The 24,285-nt window shown below is 46.7% G+C and overlaps 1 protein-coding gene across 3 annotated transcripts in view; it reads right to left on the bottom strand.

Annotated features, from left to right (window-relative positions):
• Positions 1-24,285, bottom strand: part of PLCL2 (phospholipase C like 2) — a 228,996-nt gene that overhangs the window by 22,671 nt on the left and 182,040 nt on the right. For all 3 annotated transcript variants that reach the window (XM_073677944.1, XM_073677945.1, XM_073677946.1), the window contains one exon: positions 15,541-15,616. In XM_073677944.1, the coding sequence (XP_073534045.1) occupies positions 15,541-15,616 (76 nt within the window). The remainder of the gene's footprint in view (positions 1-15,540; positions 15,617-24,285) is intronic.

Raw genomic sequence — 24,285 nt, 5'->3', positions numbered from 1 at the left:
TAGAGGACCATATGGTACCAGAATGGAACTTTCTTATAGTAATGTGCATGAGACCCAAGTCTTAGCATCTTTTGATATCTGCAGACTTCCACACAGTAAAGTGACTTTTCCTACTATGGGACCTAGTGGAATATAGTCAGAAATTCCCTTTTTTACAATGTATGTCTAACTGCAGAGGTCCCCTACTTATCCTTTCAGCCTCGCTTGAACAGAGTTGCAGCTTTCTACATCGCAGGTTGCAAGGAGCAGGAAACTGATGTCAGAAAGGTCTTTCCCTTTGTTTTAGGGATAAACAAGGGTCCCACTGGTCGCTCCACCCTTCCACCCCGATCATAATGCAATGGCATATCCAGTAATATGCTGTACTATTATTAGAGAGGAATATCCCATTAATAGCATATTATTCTTTTTACTGGTTCGTGATGCAAGTTAACTGAATGAAAAGGACCTGTAGTTTTACAAATTAATTCTTTTTATATAAACATTAGCACCTACTGAAACCCAATTAACACCAACCAACTCCTCATTCCACATGGATTTCAACAGTGTAAAAAAGGAATTTTTTCCTTCTTTACAATGTATTAGTTTACTATCAAACAGCCCAATACTGATTAAACCTTGGGCCAGGGGCTAATGAAGCTTGGCTATGAAGGAGTGAGGATGTGGGTCTGTGTCGATTCCCACTCACGGCTCATAGAAAACCAGGTGAATCTCCATTAAAGCATTCAAACTACGCCAGATGGGTTCTAAGAGGATGAAGACTACCTCTATTAACCCTGAAACGCCGCTAAAGCATAATATCAAGCGATTTTTTTAACTTCATCCCCGTTGATTGATCTCAAAGGCTACTTCCAAGACGGCGCCAGTAAGTGAGGAGGTCCCTGCCTCCTTCGATCCGGCAGCACTGCACAAACCTGCAGGAATGGACACATCGGTTCCATACGGGGATCTCAAGCTACACCATACCCTCTCTCGCCCACCGCTCCCTCTCCATCATCCTTAGCTAGCGGTGCATCAAGCCCAGTGACGCCGACTCTGTTTCCCACGTCAGAGGAGAGTCCTTATCCCCCTCTGCTACAGATGGCATCCGGGAGCATATCCCAAAGCAGCCTTTCCAATGGAATTACCCACGGACTCGAGGGTACCCTCCTTGAATTAAGAGAACTGCAATTGCGTTTCCGTACCATAGCCACCAGAGAATATATATTCATCTTTTAAGTTTTAAAAATGAAAAAAAGGAAAAAAGTGTTGTTGCAAAAGTTTGGGCATCCTGCATGGTTAGTACCTAGTAGCACCCCCTATTGAAAATATCACAGCTTGTAAACGCTTTTTGCAGCCAGTCAACAGTCGTTCAATTCTTGTTTGAGGGATTTTCATCCATTCCTCCAGTTCTGTGAGTTTCCTGGGTCGTCCTGCATTCACTGCCATTTTGAAGTCTAGCCACAGATTTTCAATGATGTTCAGATCAGGGGACTGTGAGGGCCATTGTAAAACCTTCAGCTTGTGTCTTTTGAAGTAGTCTATTGTGGATTTTGACATGTGTTTAGGATCATTATCCATTTATAGAAGCCATCCTCTTTTCAACTTCAGCTTTTTACAGACGGTGTTATGTTTGCATCAAGAATTTGTTGAAATTTCATTGAATCCATTCTTCCCTCTACCCATGAAATGATTAGCACAGGGGCTGCAGGATTTAGCACAGGGGCTGCAGGATTTAGCACAGGAGCTGCAGGATTTAGCACAGGGGCTGCAGGATTTAGCACAGGGGCTGCAGGATTTAGCACAGGGGCTGCAGGATTTAGCACAGGGGCTGCAGGATTTAGCACAGGGGCTGCAGGATTTAGCACAGGGGCTGCAGGATTTAGCACAGGGGCTGAAGAATTAGCACAGGGGCTGCAGAATTAGCAGCGGTACTACACGGAAAATACTAAATTTAAAAGTTTTATGACATTATTCATGCTGGATTAATTGAATGTGAATGACATAACCCATCTTCTTAACGTGAAGAAGGATGGATTTCTGGATTTTCACTGAACAGTCATATGAGGACATGTAGCATTTTTCACTTCTCCTTTCTTTGGAATAAATTTGGTTGATCACATGGGCGATTCCACGGTGTCATTTATCTGTAATCTTTATTATCCTCCATCAATCAGCCACAGCTACAATTATTCTCAATGCTCGTTTCACTATAATATTATGGTTCCCAAAGGCGTATTTATTCCAGCTCTAATCACCCCTATCAGTTGCCAACTTCAATTCTAACATCAAACCAATTTCCAAGAGAAGCGTTAGAAAACACCGACAACTGAATCTTAAAGTCATGTTAAATTCTCCTGATAACAGCAAAATGGCACATTAAAGATAAAGAAGTAATGACACACAGACGGCACTGTACAACCAATATGTACATAGCTAATAAAAATAACAAAACAGAGCGCTACCAAAGGCAGTCCTGCAGGTCTAATACTGGTATATAGCTGCAAATTATTATGTACAAAAAAGTTAATTAGAATTAAACTGGTGTATGGGAAGCTTTGGGCATTGTGGAGTCACCTCTCCATAGCACCATCTAACATGCTACGTGTCTCAGCTATGGATAAGAGAAGTTATAAAGATACAATAATGACCGCTCAATGTCTGGATAACTGGCAGTGTAATTCCTCAACCAGTGGTCAGAGAAAGCAGGAGAGGTCAGAGACATCAGGAGCAGGAGAGGTCAGAGACATCAGGAGCAGGTGAGGTCAGAGACATCAGGAGCAGGTGAGGTCAGAGACCACAGGAGCAGGTGAGGTCAGAGACAGCAGGAGCAGGTGAGGTCAGAGACAGCAGGAGCAGGTGAGGTCAGAGACAGCAGGAGCAGGTGAGGTCAGAGACAGCAGGAGCAGGAGAGGTCAGAGACAGCAGGAGCAGGTGAGGTCAGAGACATCAGGAGCAGGAGAGGTCAGAGACAGCAGGAGCAGGTGAGGTCAGGGACATCAGGAGCAGGTGAGGTCAGAGACAGCAGGAGCAGGTGAGGTCAGTGACAGCAGGAGCAGGTGAGGTCAGTGACAGCAGGAGCAGGTGAGGTCAGAGACAGCAGGAGCAGGTGAGGTCAGAGACAGCAGGAGCAGGTGAGGTCAGAGACAGCAGGAGGAGGTGAGGGCAGAGACAGCAGGAGCAGGTGAGGGCAGAGACCGCAGGAGCAGGTGAGGGCAGAGACCGCAGGAGCAGGTGAGGTCAGAGACAGCAGGAGCAGGAGAGGTCAGAGACATCAGGAGCAGGAGAGGTCAGAGACAGCAGGAGCAGGTGAGGTCAGAGACAGCAGGAACAGGTGAGGGCAGAGACAGCTGGAATATCTGAGGGGAAGATAAAAGCTAGAAACAGATTAGAGCCACTTCTGCTTTCATTTTCCAGCCTCCATAACCACTATATAGTAACAATAAGCAGTGCTGATGCTGCAGCTTGCAGTGAGCCCAGAGATCATATGATCACCAGATGTTTCCGGTCATAGTACGGTTGTTGAAAATGAAAAAAAAAAAACTATAACAAAGTATTAAAAAAAAAAAAAAAATAGGCATACAGCCCAGTTATTCAAGGGGTTGTCAAGTTTCATAAAAAAGCAATGCCAAGAATGCCCATGATATAAAATAAGAATACAATCAGTACTTACCAACTGAATCCCCAGAGCCACCACTCCATTGCCTCGACCTCCCCTGGTCTTTGTAGACAGGGCTGCAACATGGACTTCACATATACAAAATATGACTGATGCAGTCAGTCCCTGGGCTTTGTGATTGGCTGCAGCAATTATGTGTTGTAGATGTAACAACCTGCCAGCTGCCCTTTCAACAAAGACCAGAGGGGGCAGTGCAGAGGGGACAAAGCAGTAGCAAGAACCTTTCAAGCCTGGTCATTGCGGAGCTGTGGAGCAGATCTATAGATTTTTCAGGGGTGTGATTTGTGTGGGCAGTGAAGCCTGGGAGATGGTGCAGGTGCAAACTGACTATTGGCATTAAAATTGAGTTGATTTTTTTGACCAGCAATAAATATTCCCCCATTTCCAGTACATACAGTTGCTTCTCACAAAATTAGAATACCATTAAAAAGTTCATTTATTTCAGTTCTTCAATACAAAAAGTGAAACTCATATTATATAAAGTCATTACAAACAGAATGATCTATTTCAAGCGTTTATTTCTGTTAATGTTGATGATTATGGCCTACAGCCAATGAAAACACAAAAGTCATTATCTCAGTAAATTAGAATAATTAACCAAAAACACCTGCAAGGGCTTCCTAAGCGTTTAAAAAGGTCCCTTAGTCTGTTTCAGTAGGCTCCACAATCATGGAGAAGACTGCTGACTTGACAGATGTCCAGAAGGCAGTCATTGACATACTCCACAAGGAGGGTAAGCCACAAAAGGTCATTACTAAACAAGCTGGCTGTTCACAGAGTGCTGTATCCAAGCATATTAATGGAAAATTGAGTGGAAGGAAAAAGTGTGGTAGAAAAAGCTGCACAACCAACCGGGATAACCGCAGCCTTGAAAGGATTGTTAAGAAAAGGCCATTCAAAAATTAGGGGGAGATCACAAGGAGTGGACTGGAGTCATAGCTTCAAGAGCCACCGCACACAGACGTATCGAGGACATGGGCTACAAGTGTTGCATTCCTTGTGTCAATCCACTCATGACCAATAGACAACGCCAGATGCGTCTTACCTGGGCCAAGGAGAAAAAGACCTGGACTGTTGCTCAATGGTTCAAGGTGTTGTTTTCAGATGAAAGTAAATTTTGCATTTCATTTGGAAATCAAGGTCCCAGAGTCTGGAGGAAGAGTGGAGAGGCCACAATCTAAGCTGCTTGAGGTCTAGTGTGAAGTTTCCACAATCGGTGATGGTTTGGGGAGCCATGTCATCTGCTGGTGTAGGTCCACTGTGTTTTATCAAGACCAAGTCAGCGCAGCCGTCTACCAGGAAATTTTAGAGCACTTCATGCTTCCCTCTGCAGACAAGCTTTTTGGAGATGGAAATTTCATTCTCCAGCAGGACTTGGCACCTGTCCACACTGCCAAAAGTACCAATACCTGGTTTACAAACAACAGTATCACTGTGCTTGATTGGCCACAAACTCGCCTGACCTTAGCCTCATAGAGAATCTATGGGGTACTGTCAAGAGGAAGATGAGACACAAGACCCAACAATGCAGGCGAGCTGAAGGCTGCTATCAAAGCAACCTGGGCTTCCATAACACCTCAGCAGTGCCACAGGCTGATCGCCTCCATGCCACGCCGCATTGATGCAGTAATTGATGCAAAAGGAGCCCCGACCAAGTACTGAGTGCATTTACTGAACATACATTTCAGTAGGCCAACATTTTGGATTTTAAAATCATTTTTCAAGCTGTTGTTATGAAGTATTCTAATTTACTGAGATAATGACTTTTGTGTTTTCATTGGCTGTAAGCCATAATCATCAACATTAACAGAAATAAACACTTGAAATAGATCACTCATTATAGAGAGACACGATTGGAACTGTGCCCCCGGCACTAACTGACAGCCGGCCCTAATGCGGCCAGTCATTTCCTGGGGCACGGTTACAGCTGCCGCTTTCTTTACACAGAAACTCTGCTTTCTATACACAGAATGGTGACTGACTGGCGCTAGTGCCACCCCCTTGACTGACAGCCGAACACTGCCAGGAGGAATAAAGTTAATTTCCTCCTGGCAGCGGGGCTCAAAGTGTGGGTGCCGGGCAGGTTCAGAACATTAATAACCTGCAGATTAACCCCATATCACATGACAGGTTCCCTTTAAACCAAGTTCTGGAGGTAGATTCTCAGGGAGATCCATGTCCGGCCCATAGATCTTAACAGCTCATTTACATAGTAAGAACAATGTGGATTTCTCTGGAATAAGTCCTCAGACTGCAGATATTAAGGTATCATTTTATTCAGCTTCCTATGACCTACAAGCCCATAAAGACAGCATAAAGGTACCTGTAAACTCCAGAAACGCTATTTACCTGCAGAAACATTATATTGGTATATAGAGTTTAGGGCAAGTTCACATGTTCAGTATTTTACATCAGTATTTGTAAGCCAAAATCAGGAGCGGAACAATCAGAGAAAAAGTATAATAGAAACACAACCAGATAAGTATACGGCACTCCGTGTGAATGGTGCACGAGTAAAGGTTCCACCCTATAAATATTTGTAGCAGAGTACTCGGCACTCAAAATTATTCACAAAATTGATGCAAAAAAAAACTTTATTTCATTATTTCATGAAGCAATCCAAGGTAAATGTAACGTTTCGGCCTTATACACTCAGGCCTTTATCAAACACGGATTGCATGTGTGGCACCCCAGGGGTCTGGTTTCCCACAGTAATGTAATGTTATGTCTGAGAGCAGGTGGGAGGTCCTTTGGTCAGGGATCCTGTGCATGCCACACCTCCTGCCCAGTCTTGGGAGGGGAAGAACTTCCCCTATATAAACCCGGGGCTGAAGCAGGGTTAGGAGTAGAGAAGAAGTAGAGACGAGAAACAGTCATAGGAAGAAACAGCAGAAGCTCAGTGGGAGCAATACTACTACGAGTCAGGGGCTGGCAGCTGCAGAGCTCGCCCTGACTGAGAAGCTTTCTTACCGGACCCGGCGTCCGAGGCTGTGGGGACTAACTCTTACCCAGCAGCAGAAGCCGACCGGCAGGGGATTTCAGGTCCTCAGGCCCAGAAACCCGAAGGCAAGGTCACACGCGTGGGACCAGCACCGCCATCGTGGAGCGGAAGCCATAGAAGGCCCCGAGTCACCGGCCATACGGGTGAGCACCACACGGCACACTCAGGGACGTGGGCTACTTATATCCGCTTCTAGCAAGGTAGCCAGAAGAGTACAGTCAGTTTGGGAGGCCTACAACTCCGCCTGGCCAGGGGAGATCCCATCTGCTCAAGGACTGACCAGGCCCCGTTCGCTAGCAAGTACTCCGGGAGGGTCTATCGTTGTTACCAGTAAAGACCCTGAATTACACCGCACCGTCTCTGAGTGGTTCCTGCTACCCCCATCTTCCACGTCGGCTGCCCTGAGGCCATACCCCTCCCGTTGGGGGTTATACTATCACGCTGCACAATTCTACACCGGCCTCAGCGGTCTGCCCTGCAGCGGCAGCTCCATAGCTGCAAATCAACGGGTGGCGTAGTCGACACTCAAATAACATCTATCAAGACTGCCACACACTGAGTTTGACTCCCTGGGCATGGACCGGGTCCCCGCCACTCGGAGACTACAACCCTCATCTGATCCGGTTCCGGGTAAGCCCCGTGCGCGAGACGCTGCGCGACACAGCAGGCCCAGGGGCGCGTCACATGTGCTGTGTAAGTATAGAAGCAGAGCTGCTGAAAGGCAGGAGATGCCTTCCATTGCAGGCATAATTAAGTTTGAGCATAATTTTGAGTGCTGAGTACTCTGCTACAAATAAAATAGAAACACGTCACCACTTCTGCATTTATCACCCACTCCTGGTTTTGGCTTACAAATACTGATGGAAAATACTGACCAAATACTGAACGTGTGAACGAGGCCTTAACCCCTTCGCAACCCTGGGATTTTCCATTTTTGCATTTTCGTTTTTTGCTCCCCTTGTTCCCAGAGCCATAGCGTTTTTATTTTTTGGTCAATATGGCCGTGTGAGGGCTTATTTTTGCGGGACGAGTTGTACTTTTCAACGCCATCACTAGTTTTACCATATCTTGTACGGGAAACCGGGAAAAAAATTCCAAGTGCGGTGAAATTGCAAAAAAAGTGCAATACCACAGATGTTGTTTTTTTTTTATTTTTTTTACCACGTTCACTGAATGCTAAAACTGACCTGCCATTATTATTCTCACATTACGAGTTCGTAGACACCAAACATGTATAGGTTCTTTTTTATTTAAGTGGTGAAAAAAAATTCCAAAGTTTGCTAAAAAAAAAAATGGCACCATTTTCCAAGACCCGTAGCGTCTCCATTTTTCGGGATCTGGGGCTGGGTGAGGGCTTATTTTTTGCGCGCCGAGCTGAAGTTTTTATCGATACCATTTTGGGGTAGATCAGATGTTTTTATCGCCCGTTATTGCAATGTTGCGGCGACCAAAAAACGTAATTCTGGCGTTTAGAATTTTTTTCTTGTTACGCCGTTTACCGATCCGATCGGATTAATTCTTTTTTTTTATATTGATAGATCGGGCGATTCTGAACCCGGCGATACCAAATATGTGTATGTAGGGTTTTTTATTATTATTTTATTTTGAATGGGGCAAAAGGGGGGTGATTTAAACTTTTATATTTTTTTAATATTTTTAAAAATGTATTTTTTTTTCCACTTTTTGCTTGCTTCTATAGTCTAGGAGACGAGAAGCAGCACTTGTCTGATCGCCTCTGCTACATAGAGGTGATCAGCAGATCACCTCTGTGTAGCAGAAATGGTCCTGTGCTATGAGCGCCGACCACTAGGTGGTGCTCATAGCGATCAGCTCATGACAACCACTGGAGTCTGCTGCAGACCCAGGGTTGTCATGCCCACGCATCGGTGACCCGCGATCACGTGACAGGGTCACCGATAGGCGGGGTAAGTGACACGCTTCCGGCGCGGCGCTGTTAAATGCCGCTGTCAGAGATTGACAGCGGCATTTAACATGTTAACAGCGGCGGGTGGATCGCGATTCCACCCGTGGCTGTTGCGGGCACGTCAGCTGTAATAATCAGCTGACATGTGCCCGGTTCAGTGCGGGCTCACCGCCGAAGCCTTCACTGAACTGGGGGTTACAGCCTTGTGCGTACAAATACGGCACAGGCTGTAAAGGGGTTAAAGGGAACCAGTCACCAGTTTTTTCCCACATACAGTATGTATGATTTTTACATAATTAAATTGCATTTTATTGCATGAAATAAGTATTTGATCACCTACCAACCAGCAAGAATTCTGGCTCTCACAGATGTGTTAGCTTTTCTCTAAGAAGCCCTCCTACTCTGCACTTATTACCTGTATTAATTGCACCTGTTTGAACTCAAAAGACACCTGTTCACACACTCAATTAATCACACTCCAACCTCTCCACCATGGCTCAGACAAAAGAGATGTCTAAGGACACCAGGGACAAAATTGTAGACCTGCAAAAGGCTTCGATGGGCTACAGGACAATAGGCAAGCAGCTTGGTGAGAAGGCAACAACTGTTGGCGCAATTATTAGAAAATGGAAGAAACACAAGATGACTGTCAATATTCCTCGGTCTGGGGCTCCATGCAAGATATCGCTTCGTGGGGTAAGGATGATTCTGAGAAAGGTCAGGAATCAGCCCAGAACTACATGGGAGGACCTGGTCAACGACCTGAAGAGAGCTGTGACCACAGTCTCAAACATTACCGTAACACACTACACCGTCATGGATTAAAAGCCTGCAGGGCACACAAGGCCCCCCTGCTCATGCCAGCACATGTCCAGGCCCGTTTGAAGTTTGCCAATGACCATCTGGATGATCCAGAGGAGGCATGGGAGAAGGTCATGTAGTCAGATGAGACCAAAATAGAACTTTTTAGTATCAACTCCACTCGCCATGTTTGGAGGAAAAAGAAGGATGAGTACAACCCCAAGAACACAGTCTCAACCGTGAAGCATGGTGAGGGGAAACACCAAACTTTGGGGGTGTTTCTCTGCAAAGGGGACAAGACAACTGCACCGTATTGAAGGGAGGATGGATGGGGTCATGTATTGCAAGATTTTGGCCAACAACATCCTTCCCTCAGTAAGAGCATTGAAGATGGGTGGTGGTTGGGTCTTACAGCATGACAATGACCCGAAACACAAAGCCAGGGCAACTAAGGAGTGGCTCCGTAAGAAGCATTTCATGGTCCTGGAGTGGCCTAGCCAGTCTCTAGACCAAATCCCAATAGAAAATCTTTGGAGAGAGCTGAAACTCAATGTTGCCCATCGACAGTCCCGAAACCTGAAAGATCTGGAGAAGATCTGTATGGAGGACTGGGCCAACATCTCCGCTGCAGTGTGTGCAAACTTAGTCAAGAACTACTGGAAAAGTCTGACCTCTGTAATTGCAAACAAAGGTTTCTGTACCAAATATTAAGTTCTGTTTTTCTATTGCTTCAAATACTTATTTCATGCAATAAAATGCAAGCTAATTTTGTAAAAATCATACAATGTGATTTTCTGGATTTTTTTTAAATATTCTCGCTCTAACAGTTGAAGTGTACCTATGATAAATATTACAGACCTCTCCATTCTCTGGATCAGTTACACCAGTTTTGTCAGGAGGAATGGGCCCAAATTCCGACCAACTATCGTGAGAAGCTTGTGGAAGGATATCATACAACGTTTGACCCAAGTCATTCAGTTTAAGGGTAATGGTACCAAATACTAATGAAATGTATGTAAACTTTTGACTTTGCAGTAAGTAATAAAAATGCCTTAAAACATTCTCTCTTTCATTATTCTGGCATTTGGCAAATATTAAAAATTATGGTAATGATAATTGACCTAAAACAGGAAAGGTTTATTCTGATTTCATGTCAGATATTGAGAAAAACATGCAGATGTGTCTTTTTATATAGTATATGTAAACTTCTGGTTACAACTGTATATAAGTCTCCAATGCGCTCTGCATAACACAAAAAAGAGCTTTTATTATACTCCCCTACGGTGCTGTCCGGTCCAATGGGCGTTGTTGGTCTTTATCCGGCGCCTCCTCTTTTCTTGTGATCGCTGTCCTTCTTCTTGCTTTGTGTGGATAACAAGTCCTACATTCTTTTTTTGTGTTATGCAGAGGGCATTGGGGACATATATATATATACAGCATTCTAGGGCTTACAGGTGCGGATTCTACTTTATATGGGAAAAACATGGTTACAGGTTCCCTTTAACTCATGCTAGTCTGCCTTACCAGAGCAACAGATACTGGGAGAAAAAGTTATATAACTGAACACCGTATCACCGCTCCCTGCACCATGACGGGCGAGTGATCACAATGCACTCCCTGTGCAGTGAGCAGTGACTGTACCGCCCCAATGAATGGGAGTGAGCATCTGTAGGGAAAATAGAACTTAATTTTCTGTTTAAAGATCAGTGACATATGATGAAATTACAACATGTCTATGAAGTCCTGATGAAGCGTTTATCTAAAAACATCTAGTATTCCCTCATTATTTAGGAATACCAAATGTTTTTATCCAATTTCCACATCCACTATGTAATGGTTCCTTTCCTTCTTATTATTATTCATGTAAACACAAAGTTCCGTGACTGAGACTGGAAGATTAAAGAGAAAGAAATAGAAGGATGGTCAATTAGGTCATTGATTTCTGGCTAATTCTAACAACTAGTTCTGCCACAAATATTTAGGTGATTAATCAGATTTCCCATTTACTGATCTTAAGTAGCTAGAGTATTTGACAAACTTTCTGGATTGTGCATGGATAATGGTGGCCACATGTTACATCAGACCCGGGGATCTAGGTTGATCACTTACAATCACACTGTCCCATCATCTAGGAATTCAGTTTTTCTGTTCTGCCTTAGGAGCAAAATACGGAATTCAAGCTGTGACTGATCTGTGACATGACTGGCTCCAACAGCGCCGATAGACTCAGGACTTAGAATGGCGTTCATCGATTTCCTAATGGTGTCCATCATTTGGTGTTTGCCAGTGGCTCAGTTTCTAAAAAGCCCTGTTCTTTGCTTGTGAACATACAAATAAAATGATGAAGTGCTAAATACAAGTAAAATTGCAAATATTTTCTGCACTGATTCACAGACAAGGTCCCTATGTCTTTCAAAGACAGCAGCAAAACATTACAAGTAATATACAACGAAGCATGAGCACCCTATCATTATTACTGGAGCCCTGTTCAGATTTACTTTGGCTCTTCCCACTTAGAGCCTATGACTATTCCATAAAATGTGACACCAGGAATTGAAGAGCATACAGCGCTATTCCGGCTATGGTAATGATGGACAGCATGGCAGAATCCTGACAAACCTCACTGTATGTGTAAGGGGGCCATAAGGGCTTCATTGGTATCTGCAGTACAATAATGGATCAATCAATCAATAGAAGCCACAATGCAGATTTGCAGAGACTTATTCATTCAGTCATGGAAAACCTGTTCAATTTTCAACGCATTGGTTGAGATGAGCTGAATTCCATTTACAACCCTGTTAGTGGATTCTTATTGTTTCTAGTGACTTGCAAAGTTCCAAATGTGAATTCTGATTCCATTGTGTCGCAATACTGAATAGCTTTAGGCCTCATTCAGACATCAGTTTTTCATATGTATATATATTCTACCTGTGTCTTTCAGAACACATACCCATTAAAGTCTACGTGGCTGTTCATATATGTTTTTTTTTTCCGGGCAGTGAGTCCAAGAAAAAGAAAATCACAAAGACATGTCTGATTTTGGTGTGAGCCACTAATCAAAATCATCCATACAAGTCTATGGCATGGGCGTACCCAGGATCAAAACTAGGGGGGGGGGGGGGGGCAAGCCATGGTCACAGATACCGAAGAGAAATATATATATAGTACAATGCAAAGGTTTCACTTCTTACATTACATGAGTGATATCTATTGTAAATTCCACAATAGCTCAGAAACCGGCGAATCGCTCCACACAGTATACTGGCCGCCATAAAATGCCCCATACAGGATACTGGTCCCCATATAACGCTCCATACAGGATACTGGCCCCCATATAACGCTCCATACAGAATACTGGCCCCCATATAACGCTCCATACAGAATACTGGCTCCCATATAATGCTCCATACAGAATACTGGCCCCCATATAGCACTCCATACAGAATACTGGCTCCCATAAAATGCTCCATACAGGATACTGGCCCCCATATAAAGCTCCATACGGAATACTGGCCCCCATATAACACTCCATACAGAATATTGGCCCCCATATAACGCTCCATGCAGGATACTGGCCCCCATATAACACTCCATGCAGGATACTGGCCCCCATATAACGCTCCATGCAGGATACTGGCCCCCATATAAAGCTCCATGCAGAATACTGGCCCCCATATAACGCTCCATACAGAATACTGGCCCCCATATAACGCTCCATGCAGGCTGTTCCCCACACATAATGCCTCATGCAGGCTGTTCCCCCCCCCCACATAATGCCCCAAGCAGGTTGTTCCCCCCCACATAATGCCCCATGCAGGCTGTTCCCCCCCCTATAATGCCCCATGTAAGATGTCACCCCACCTTATAATGCTCCATGCAGGATGACACCCCCCCTTCCTTATAATGCACCATGCAGGATGTCAGACCCCCCCTCCCTTATAATGCCCCATGCAGGATGTCACACACCCCCTCCCTTATAATGCCCCATGCAGGATGTCACACACCCCCCTCCCTTATAATGCCCCATGCAGGATGTCACACCCCCCACCCTTATAATGCCCCATGCAGGATGTCACCCCCCCCTTATAATGCCCCATGCAGGATGTCACACACACACCCCCCCTATAATGCCCCATGCAGGATGTCACACCCCCCCCTCCTTATATTGCCACAGGCCTCCATACAGTAAAAAAAAAAAAATCAAATACTCACCTCACATCTCACCTGCTGCTGCTCCAGACTCCAGCGTCGCCAGCCTCATCCCGCTCTGCGCTGTGACTGCACAGGAGAGAGCGCGGTGTAAAGACGTCACTGCGCCCTCTGACCTGAGACGTCACAGTGCAGCAGCCGCGGAGGATGCAGGAGCTGCTGCGGAGGCACAGGGAGGGGTAAGTATTGTGCCGGCTGCCAGGACCCTGAGCAAGCGGGGGGGAGTGGGCGCTGACGGTGAGGGCCCCCCCATGCCTGCTCAGGGCCCCGGCATTTGCCCGGGAGCGCCGGGTGTTGACGCTGGCCCTGGTGTGTGGCTTGCATGCCTGCTTCTAGAGGGGGGCAGCTGCCCCCCCCCTGCCCCACGGTGGGTACGCCCATGGTCTATGGGTCCATGAAAATCACATGAAGTGTGCAGATGCCATCCACGTGCAATCCGTGTTCTGTTCGCGTCTAAAGGGTTATTGTTAAGTTGTCTCTTAAGCAACTCACAGCTTTCCAGTCTCTTTACTTCCTGGTTTCTGGCAGGGCGGGCTCTCCTCCTTGAGAGACAGTTCTTGTGAGTAGCAGAGCTGTAGTATTAGTAGAACTATAAAGCTCAGCACAAGTTCTGCTGTAAACATTCGGCGATCAGTGGTTTGTTCTGAGTCTACACTGTTATCACTATATTTACACATAGAAATAACAAGGCATTTGAACAAGCACACAGCTTTGAATAGCAACAGCAGAGAGCCTTAATTAGGAGATCTGCTTTATGCTGCAGGCTAATGATTTTGCATGATTTATAACAGCAACTGGTCAGAAGCGGTGAGAGTGGGGAGGAAGGTGAGCAGCTAACTGCTGTAAAGAAATCAAAGGGCTGGAGAGAGGTGGCTGGGATATTAGGAGCTAATCCCTCTCCTAGAATGTAGCTACTGTGCACACTTGGCCGGTCTGGGCAGGCACTAGTGGCTGAGATCCAAGGAAACCAGCTGTACAATATGAAAGATACAAGCTCTCATTGCAGGAGAATGACAACAGACAGAAAAAGCAAATCAGTTGAAATCTTTCTTATTTTCATGCTGTCTAGCTAAAACAATTTAATAATTTGAGAATACCCCTTTAACAATGAAATGTGTAGGAAAAGCTTAGCATTTTTTTTGCATATGAGAAAATCACTTATCAAATACTGAGAGCAAAATTTGATGCATTGACCAAACACTGATGAAAATCAGAATGTTTTTTAAGTGTGAGAAAAATCATTGACATCTAAATGAGGCCTTCATGTTCCAGTTTTTCCACCTACAAGTTCTATTTGTGTTGTTCAGGGATAGAACGTATACCCTTGATTTTTGTGCAGGTGATTCAAAGTGTTTTGGCCAGAAAAATGGCATAAAACACATTGAAGAGTCGCAAAATGTTTGCAATTCGAGCTAGGGTGAGATAGGAAGTGTCTATGCATTCCCATCAAATTCATCAAAATGGCACCGTTTTCTATGCCAGAAATGCTACTCCGGTCCCTGACTGGAGTAGTATTTTTGGTGAGACACACACCACCGAGAAGTTGAACTGAATTTATTTATTGGCATGAGCTTATTGAATTAGACGCATCATACTCCAGCGAGCCCTTCAGACTAACGGGTGCAATGACAGTCTTAATGAATTAGTCCCCCCCCCAAAAAAAAAATTGAAAACATTTCAATCCTAAATCTAAGGTTCTGTGAAACTATGAGAAACTTTATAAACCTGCATCAGTTTTTTGTTGCATATGAATCATTTTTGGTAACAAACCAACCAAACACTGATGGAAATCGGATTCAAAATACTGATGAAAATAGGTCTTTTTTTTGCCCATATAAAAGGTCACTGAGGACTGAATGAGGCTTTATGCGTAGTTTTTGTAACAACATTATAACCAATAAAGAACTGACACAGTAAAAGTCGGTGTAATCCAATAATTTCACTCACCAGTCTTCTGGCACTGCACTATCTTCTCATAAACGACATCCGAACTCTCAATTAGAGCCTTGCTGCTTTGGATTATCTGTGGATTAAGTGTTACATAATGTCACTTATAATGAATAAAAATATACACCACATACATGCGTGTACATGATTGAAATGTATTTAGTGATGATTATTCCGTAGCAACAAAGGCAATGGGGGAGGCTTTTTTTTAGCCTCTTTATAAATAATAAATAGCTTTCTTAAAATAAATGGAATAGTTTTAAATAGCAGTTTGTTTTGCCGATGCGGCTCTTAAAGATGATCTGTCACCTCTCCTGAAATGTCTGTTATGGTAAATGCTCACATTTTTTATCAAGTAACCATCCTTGAATACAAATTCTTATAATTACATTGATTGCTCTATTATTTCTACTAGAAATGTCTGAATAAGTTGATGACTGGGTTCTATTAGCAGAGGGTGTGTCGCAGTACACTGTCCAATCAGTACCGACACGGTCACACGGTATAGGGACACTCCCCTTTGACAATGGGAATGGTAACACTCACTTGTCAATTTATTTGTAAATATTCAGGAGGAAAGACAGTGCAATTGTACAATAGTTATGAAATATGGAATTGATGTATTTACCAACACAGATATGTCAGGATAGCTGACCGTTCCTCTTTATATGCTTTACGCTTGTTAAAACTAGCTGTACATTGATATAGTGGACCGGGTTTCTAAACATCATACTAGCACTGTACAGTTTAGTGGTAAGGTGCCTGAGAAAATTATATTAATTCATATGCAAATGAGGTGGTACACCCATTGCATGGCCAAGGGCTCAGTAAACTGTTACGCCCCTTCAATTTGCATTTTTGGGACTTTCTCTGCATTTGATTGACAGTGTTCTCTTTCCCCGAGTGAATGCTGCGTGAACTCCGCCTCTGCAGATGCGCACCGACACGGCCTGAGCCCGGCGATGTGCGCACAGTGTGGATAGGCAAGACCTCCTCCATGGCTCCTCTCTGCTATGACCACTTTTACATTGGTACAACACCTGAAAGTGTAGTGACTGCGTTACTTCAGAGAGGAGCATGGAAGGAGAATGCGTCCACCCATACTGTGTGCATGCATCTGTGACACCCCAGGAGTCCGGTTGCCACATTGGCATTGCCTCCCTCACAGGGGGTGATGTCATGCCTAGAAGCAAGGAGGGGTCCCTTTATCAGGTAACACCAGCATCCAACACATTTCCTGGCTCCAGATCAGAAGGGGGAGCTCTAACCCGGTTTCAGGGGAGCTTCCCCTTTAAATTGGAGACTGGATGCAGGGTTTAGAAAAGTCGGTTGGAGTGAGAAAAGTCAGTTGGAGACAGGAGAGCGACGAGGGAGAACCTGGGAGGGGAGCAGTGACCAAGCTCACCCCAGAGAAAATCACGAGAAACCGGACACCGGAGTCCGTGGTTGTTCGGGTACTGAAGACCCGGCAGCTAAATCCGGAGGGCAGGAGACTGCAGGTCTCCTGGCCCCACCAAAAGCCCGGAGGCTCAGCAGCATACTAGAGCGCGGAGCCGCCACAAAGAAGCGACACCTGAAAAAGGCTCGCAGCATAGCTTTAGGCAGCAGGGCCAAAGAGGACAGCGCAGAAGGAAGGCCTACAACTCCACCTGGCGAGGTGAATCCCCAAAATTGCTTCTAGGCCGCCCGGATCTCCATTACCTTCTGTTACCAGTGCCCCGGTCTACACCATCAAACCTCAAGTAAAGGTAGAGGAAACCGCCATTCTTGTGTCGTCTGGTCATTATCTGCTCCCCAACATCCACAGCCCCCCTTACGTAAACCGTACCGGTAGCCCTGGGGCCCGCTCTACCAGTGGGGAGCAAATCCATCCCAGCTGCGTCACCAACGGCCCCAGCAGTCTCTTTCAGCAGCGGCGGCCACCTATAGCCGCATATCACTGGTGGCGTCACAAAACTTTTTCCCTAAACAAACTGTCCTTGCTTTTTTAATGACCGACTAGGGCCCCGGATCGGGTCAAGCCCCCGTGACAATCCCAAGGAACCGACCGACCCGGTGGCGAGTACCCCACGGTCCTAGGGGGCGCGTCATTTTTGGGGTCACGAACAGGATTGTCGTAGCCCGGTATAACCGGGTACTGTGTGCCACAGACTTTGCTGAACTGTATAATCACGTCATTTGACGTCAGCCAAGGGGAAGCAGGAGGCCCTGATACTTCTCGCCCGCAGAGCAGCATACTGGTACGCCAGCAGAAACCTAGGACCTGGCTGAGGTTCACTATGGCGGGGAGGAAGATGCCCAACCTAGAAGAGGATACAGTTGCGGGCGCGGGCGCAGCCGCAGCAACTGTAATGCCTTTATCCATGCCGTATATCCCAGGGGCAGCGTGGTTGCCTCAGTACTCAGGGGAGTCGCACACCCTGAGCGAATCTGAGGAGAGACAGCACAGTTTGTTCAAAGTGTACCCCCTGTCTGAGGAGCAAAAATTCAGCATCCTTATAGGCCAGCTAATCGGTGCATCCCAGAGGGAGGTGAAGTCCTGGCCGGGCAGGGACAAAAGAACTGTTAAGGAAATCCTGGCCAGGCTGAAGGATACCTTTGACACTCGCACAGCAGCAGAGATTAAAATGAAGTTCTACAGGTGCAAACAAAGGGTGCAGGACAGTGTACAGGACTAAGTTCTAAACCTGCAGGAGGCGCTGCGGGCCATTAAACAGGTAGACCCCGACAGTGTGCGAGATGAGGACAGATTGCTAACCGAACAGCTTATTGAGGGGCTCCTAACGCTCACCGGACACAGCTGCGCATTATGGCTCTGCAAAACCCTGATCTAGACTTTGCGCAATTTAAAGACCGGGCCATCCGGGTGCTGCGAGAATCAACCCCAAGTGGCACTGCACCCCTCCAGCGCCCAGCTATCACATACCACAAGGAGGTGGCGTCCTTTCCCCCGGCACCTGTGGAGGCTGACGCGCAGATCCTAACCCTTCAGGTCACAGGAGCTGACCAAAAGTGTGGCTACACTACCCAAAACCGTGCAGGCCATGCAAGTGTCTCCAAAGGAAAGAATCCAGCTGGCTTCCAGTCCAGATGACGTCCCGTGACGACAGCAGAGAAGAATTCCACCAACCAGAGGGAGAGACAGCGATCGCTACGACCAGAACAGACAACCCATCTGCCGCCGCTGTCAAAAGGCGGGGCACATCGCAAGATTCTGCGATTTAAACAAGCAACCCCTGGGGCAGAGGGTCAACCCCCAGGAGTAAGATGATCAGGCCCACAAAGCTGGCGAGACAAATACGTGGGAGGACGACCGGTCCTACCTGTCGTGCTTGATGGCATCCCGATGAATGCGTTACTGGACACTGGTTCCCAGGTGACAACGATGCCATATATCCTTTTTAAACGATACTGGGCTGATTCAGACATTACCCGCAGTCCAGATGAACACTTTAACATCTTTTCTAGCAATGGTCAGCCCTTGCCTCAGGTAGGGTATAAAGAGGTGACCATAAAGGTTGGCCGAGTAGAATTGACATCACAAGCGTTGATTATTGTAGATATTGATCACCGAGAAAGCCTATGAGAACCATAGGGACCAATGTGATAGAGAATTGTCTTGGGGAAATTATTGTTTTGTTGCAACAGGTTGCAGAGACTGCCAGTTCTAGTCAGCAGCGAGTTCTGCAGAAGAAGATCAAAGCCCTGATGCAGAGACAACAGGTAGAGCTGTCTGGTGGATAAGTCGGCAGTGTCAGAGTGAGTGATCCATTCCCCATTGCAATATCCCCTAGGAGTGAAAATGTTAATATGATGTCGGGCAGCAATAGGTCTCAGGGGTCAGGATTATCAGGCCCTGGTAGAACCCGTGTACTCTGATAGTAGGCCCACCATCTTGACAACCAGGGGGGTAGTCAATGTCCGCAAGGGGAGAGTACTGATACGCATCCTGAATTGTGGGGAGAAAGAGGTCCATTTACCCCGGTATGCCACCCTTGTTAAGCAGTTCACTGTCAGTAACCACGCAATAAAGGCAGTGGAACCCTTGCCTCCGCCCAAACAGGCGGAAGACAATGGCTCCAAGGGGCAGATGGAGGATTGGTGTCAGAATCTACAAGTAGGCACTGACTCCACCCCTTTTCACCAAAAGCAGGGGGTGTACCGAGTGGTCCAAGAATATGAGCGAGTTTTTAGCAAACACCCACTAGACTTTGAGGGTAAAAGGGGTCCAACATCACATACCCACAGGAGATCATCCGCCCATTAAAGAGAGGTACCGGCCAGTACCCCCAGCTCACTATCAATGTGCCAAGGGAATGTTACGGGAGATGAAGGAGGCTGGGGTGATCAGAGATAGTTGTAGCCACTGGGCAGCTCCATTAGTTCTCGTTAGAAAGAAGGATGATACAATGAGGATGTGTGTTGATTATAGGCAGATTAACCGCATTACACATAAGGATGCCTACCCATTACCCAGAATTGAGGAATCATTAGCTGCACTGAGATCCGCTAACTATTTCTCCACTTTAGATCTCACCAGTGGGTATTGGCAGGTTCATGTGGCAGAGGCGGACAGAGAGAAGACAGCGTTTACGACACCAATGGGCCTCTGCGAGTTCAATTGCATGCCATTCAGGCTCTGCAACGCCCCAGCAACATTCCAGCGGTTAATGGAGTGTTGCCTAGGACACAAAAACTTCGAAACCGTTCTGCTGTACCTGGACGACGTAATCGTCTACTCAAAGACGTACGAAGACCACCTGGAGCACCTGGCCGAGGTGTTCGAGGCCTTATCCGGTTTTGGCCTGAAAGTAAAGCCGTCCAAGTGCCACCTGTTGAAGCCCAAGGTGCAGTACCTAGGCCATGTGGTAAGCGCCGAAGGTGTAGCACCAGACGCTGAAAAAGTCACCGTGATCAAGGACTGGCCAAGAGACCCTCCACTATCAAGGAAGTGCGGCAGTTCCTCGGGCTAGTAGGCTACTACAGGAGATTCATCAAGGGTTTAACAAAGATAGCGGCACCCATGCAGGACCTCTTAGTGGGCCAGTCCAAGAAGGCCAAGAACCCGAATCCTCCGTTCAAGTGGGGCAAAAAAGAAGAAGAATCCTTCACTTGACTGAAGGTGGTTCTTACGGAAGACAAAGTCCAGGCCTACCCCGACTATGGCCAACTCTTTATACTCTATACGGATGCCAGCAAAGTGGGATTGGGAGCAGTGCTGTCCCAGGTACAGCAGGGCAGAGAGAGTGATTACCTACGCCAGCAGGAAGCTCCGTCCCACGGAAAGGAACCCCGACAACTATAGTTCCTTCAAGTTAGAGTTTTTAGCCATAGTCTGGGCTGTAACAGAGAGCTTCAAACACTACCTGGCTTCAGTGAAGTTTACCATTTTCACAGACAATAATCCGCTGACCCACCTTAAAACGGCAAAGCTAGGTGCGGTGGATCAGCGATGGATGGCCCGGCTGTCCAACTTGGAGTTTACCGAAGTATCGGGCGGGAAATAAGAACGCTAATGCTGATGAGTTGTCCAGGATGCCCAACTTACCAGATGGGGGAGAAGACCCAGAAGAGCAGGAGGAGATAGAGCTACCGGCTTTCCATAGTCACGGGGTGACCCAGTGCTCCCACTGTGTGAGGGACAAGTGCTCCGCCAACAGAGAGGCCACGTTTAACCCATTGCCCCACCATGGATGGACAGAGATGCAGGATAGCGACCCGGTTGTCCACCTAGTAAAGGAGTTGCTGACACAAGCTGACTCGCACCCTGGTGCAGATGCTCCACAGGAGACCCAACAGTTGTGGAAGGACAAGGGCAAGCTATTCATCTATGAGGGAAAGCTGTGTCGAAGAAGCATCAAGTCCCGGACACACGAACTGGTCTGGCAGGTGGTAGTCCCGAAGCTGGATGCGCCAATGCTCTTAGAGGCGTACCATGATGGGGCAGGACACTTCGGGTGGAAGAAGTTGGAAGTCCTGCTATGTGAGCGATTCTACTGGGTTGGCATGAGGAAAGCGATCGAGAAATGGTGTCAGGAATGTGGTCCATGCAACCTGAGATGGATGACTGTGATAGCCAGAGGGCTCCCCTGCAGCCCATAGTCACCAAACAACCACTCGAACTGGTAGCCTTGGACCACGTGAAGCTAGCCCCAAGCCAGTCAGGCTATGCGCTATGTCTACGCTCTCACCATAGTAGACCACTACTCCCGGTTCCTAGTAGTAGTGCCAGTGAAGGATCAGACGGCTAAGACGGCAGCCAAAGCGTTTCAACAACACTTTTGTCGCCCGCACGGTTACCCTGAACGAGTGCTTACCAACCAAGGTACAGCATTTGAAGCAGAAATGTTTCAGGAATTCTGTAACTTGTACGGCTGCAAGAAAATTAGGACGCTGCTGTATCATCCCCAGACCAACGGGTTATGCGAGAAAATGAACCAGGTAGTAATAGACCTGTTGAAGACGCTGCCCCTTGAAGAGCGCTGCCTGTGGCCAGAGAAGTTACCGGATTTGGTAGACCTATATAACCACATCCCGGTGAACTCCACCAACTGTACACCCGCCTATCTGATGAGGGCAAGACCTGGCAAGTTACCCATTGACTTAGACATGGGAGTTTTAACACCTGAGACGACATCACCAGATGCAGAGGAAAGAACTTATAATCAGCACGTACCTGCAGTTCCCTTGTCACCTGGAGAACAGGTACTCAAAAGGAAGAGACGAGTTCACAAATTAGAGGATCAGTGGGAGGTTGAGCCATGCACAGTCTTACCTTCAAAATTCGACAACACCAAGGTATGCCTCATCAGTAAAGATGGAGGAGAGACTTCGGTGGCAGTCTCAAGAGACCACCTAAAGATATGCCCTGATCAATTGAGACACCAAGAGGAAGACCAAAACAGCCCCCAGCACACAGAAAAGGTGGAAGAGACGGTTCAAACCGTCCTTGGAGAATTTCCCCGGTCTTGGACGCAGGTGAACCAAGCAATCGTGGTACCTGTTCTGACCTTTCCCCAAGTAGCCGCAGAGACTCTAGAACAGCTGGGTGAATCTGTCAGTCCCATGGTGAGTATAGGAGTTCGCAGAAGGCAATCTGGTATACCAGTACTATGTAGGTCCACAATTAGCGCAGTGAATAGTGCACCCTCCACACCAGCGGTAGACACTAGAGATCCGGGTAGGTCATTACCAATAACTGCACTGCGTAGATCAACCAGTAGTACCAGAGGTCAGCTCCCTGCCCGTTATAGGGACTAAGGTGTAATAAGATAATAGTGTATAGTATATAAAAGCAACCGTTAAAAATGAGAGCCTACAGAGACTTCCCGTAAGAACTTTTAAGCAATCGTGAGTGTATATAGTTATTATATTTATGGACAAATGGACCACGGGACTAGATGTGGTCAGAACAATGTTGAGTTAAGTTAATTGTTAGCCTTGAAAATAAACCGCAGGCATGGCCGAAAACCAGGCCCCCCGACAGAGTGCCCTGAAGCCACGCTCAGGGACGATACACGAAGTAGGTTAAGGCGGTTCCCACCAACCAACCTTCAGGTACCCGGAAAAAGACAATTCCCGGATAGCGGCATAAAGAATAAGCACCGCAATGATTGCTACCAATTTTTGTTTGGCTTTGTGATTTTTGCCTTTTTGCGAATTTTTGGAATATAAATCGTAATGGTTGTTAATTGTTTAACTCTAAAGGTGTCCTCAGTCCGGGAGTACTGAATTTAACTAGGGGGGAATGTGGCACCCCTGGAGTCCGGTTGCCACATTGGCATTGCCTCCCTCACAGGGGGTGATGCCATGCCTAGAAGCAAGGAGGGGTCCCCTTATCAGGTAACACCAGCAGCCAACACATTTCCTGGCTCCAGACCAGAAGGGGGAGCTCTAACCCGGTTTCAGGGGAGCTTCCCCTTTAAATTTGAGACTGGATGCGGGGTTTAGAAAAGTCGGTTGGCGTGAGAAAAGTCAGTTGGAGAGAGGAGAGCAACGAGGGAGAACCTGGGGAGGGGAGCAGTGACCAAGCTCACCGCAGAGAAAAGCACGAGAAACCAGACACCGGAGTCCGTGGTTGTTCGGGTACTGAAGTCCCGGCAGCTAAATCCGGAGGGCAGGTGTCACGGGTGTGTCGCCACGAAGATCGTCAAGATTACACAGCCTGACTTCTCGCAGCTGACTTTTTGGTGCTTTGTGTTTTTCGGCAGTGAGGGAGTTAATTCTCTCTCTCTCTGTGCTAGACGAGGTCCAGCCTCGCCCAGCTGCAATCAATGCTGCTGTAGTGAGACTCCTTCAAATGCCTGCCGGTCTGTTAGGGAAGTGTCGGTGAAAGCATTTCATGCAGACTAACAGAGCGGATCGTGGTATTTGGAGTTTCAGAGATAAGTGTATTCGGAGAGTTTTTTCCCTTCCTCGCTTTATCATTTATCTCCTTTCCCGTTGGTGTTCCCTCTGTTGTAGTTGTGTAGTTTTTGTATGCAAGGTGGTTTTGGTTTTTCCCTTGTACTGTCTCGTTCGTCTAAGTACTGTGTGTGGGCATATTATTACTTGTCCCCTTTTGTTGTGATCGGGGTCCTTCTCAGGACTAGATTACTTAGGTGCAGGGATCCTCAGGAGGTAGGGGTTACGCTGGCGGCCTGGACCTCTGTACCTTTAACAGTACCTCCAGGTTGAGGGATTAGTCAGGGCCCCAGCATAGGGTCAGCTTAGGCCCCCTACCTCCAGTATACAGAGACAGCGTGA

The sequence above is a fragment of the Phyllobates terribilis genome, unplaced genomic scaffold, assembly GCF_046119375.1.
Source record: "Phyllobates terribilis strain yellow unplaced genomic scaffold, ASM4611937v1 Scaffold_4__5_contigs__length_816908805, whole genome shotgun sequence".
NCBI classification, from domain to species: Eukaryota; Metazoa; Chordata; class Amphibia; order Anura; family Dendrobatidae; genus Phyllobates; species Phyllobates terribilis.
Note: the sequence above shows the minus strand (reverse complement) of the source record. Positions and strands in the feature narration are given on the sequence as shown.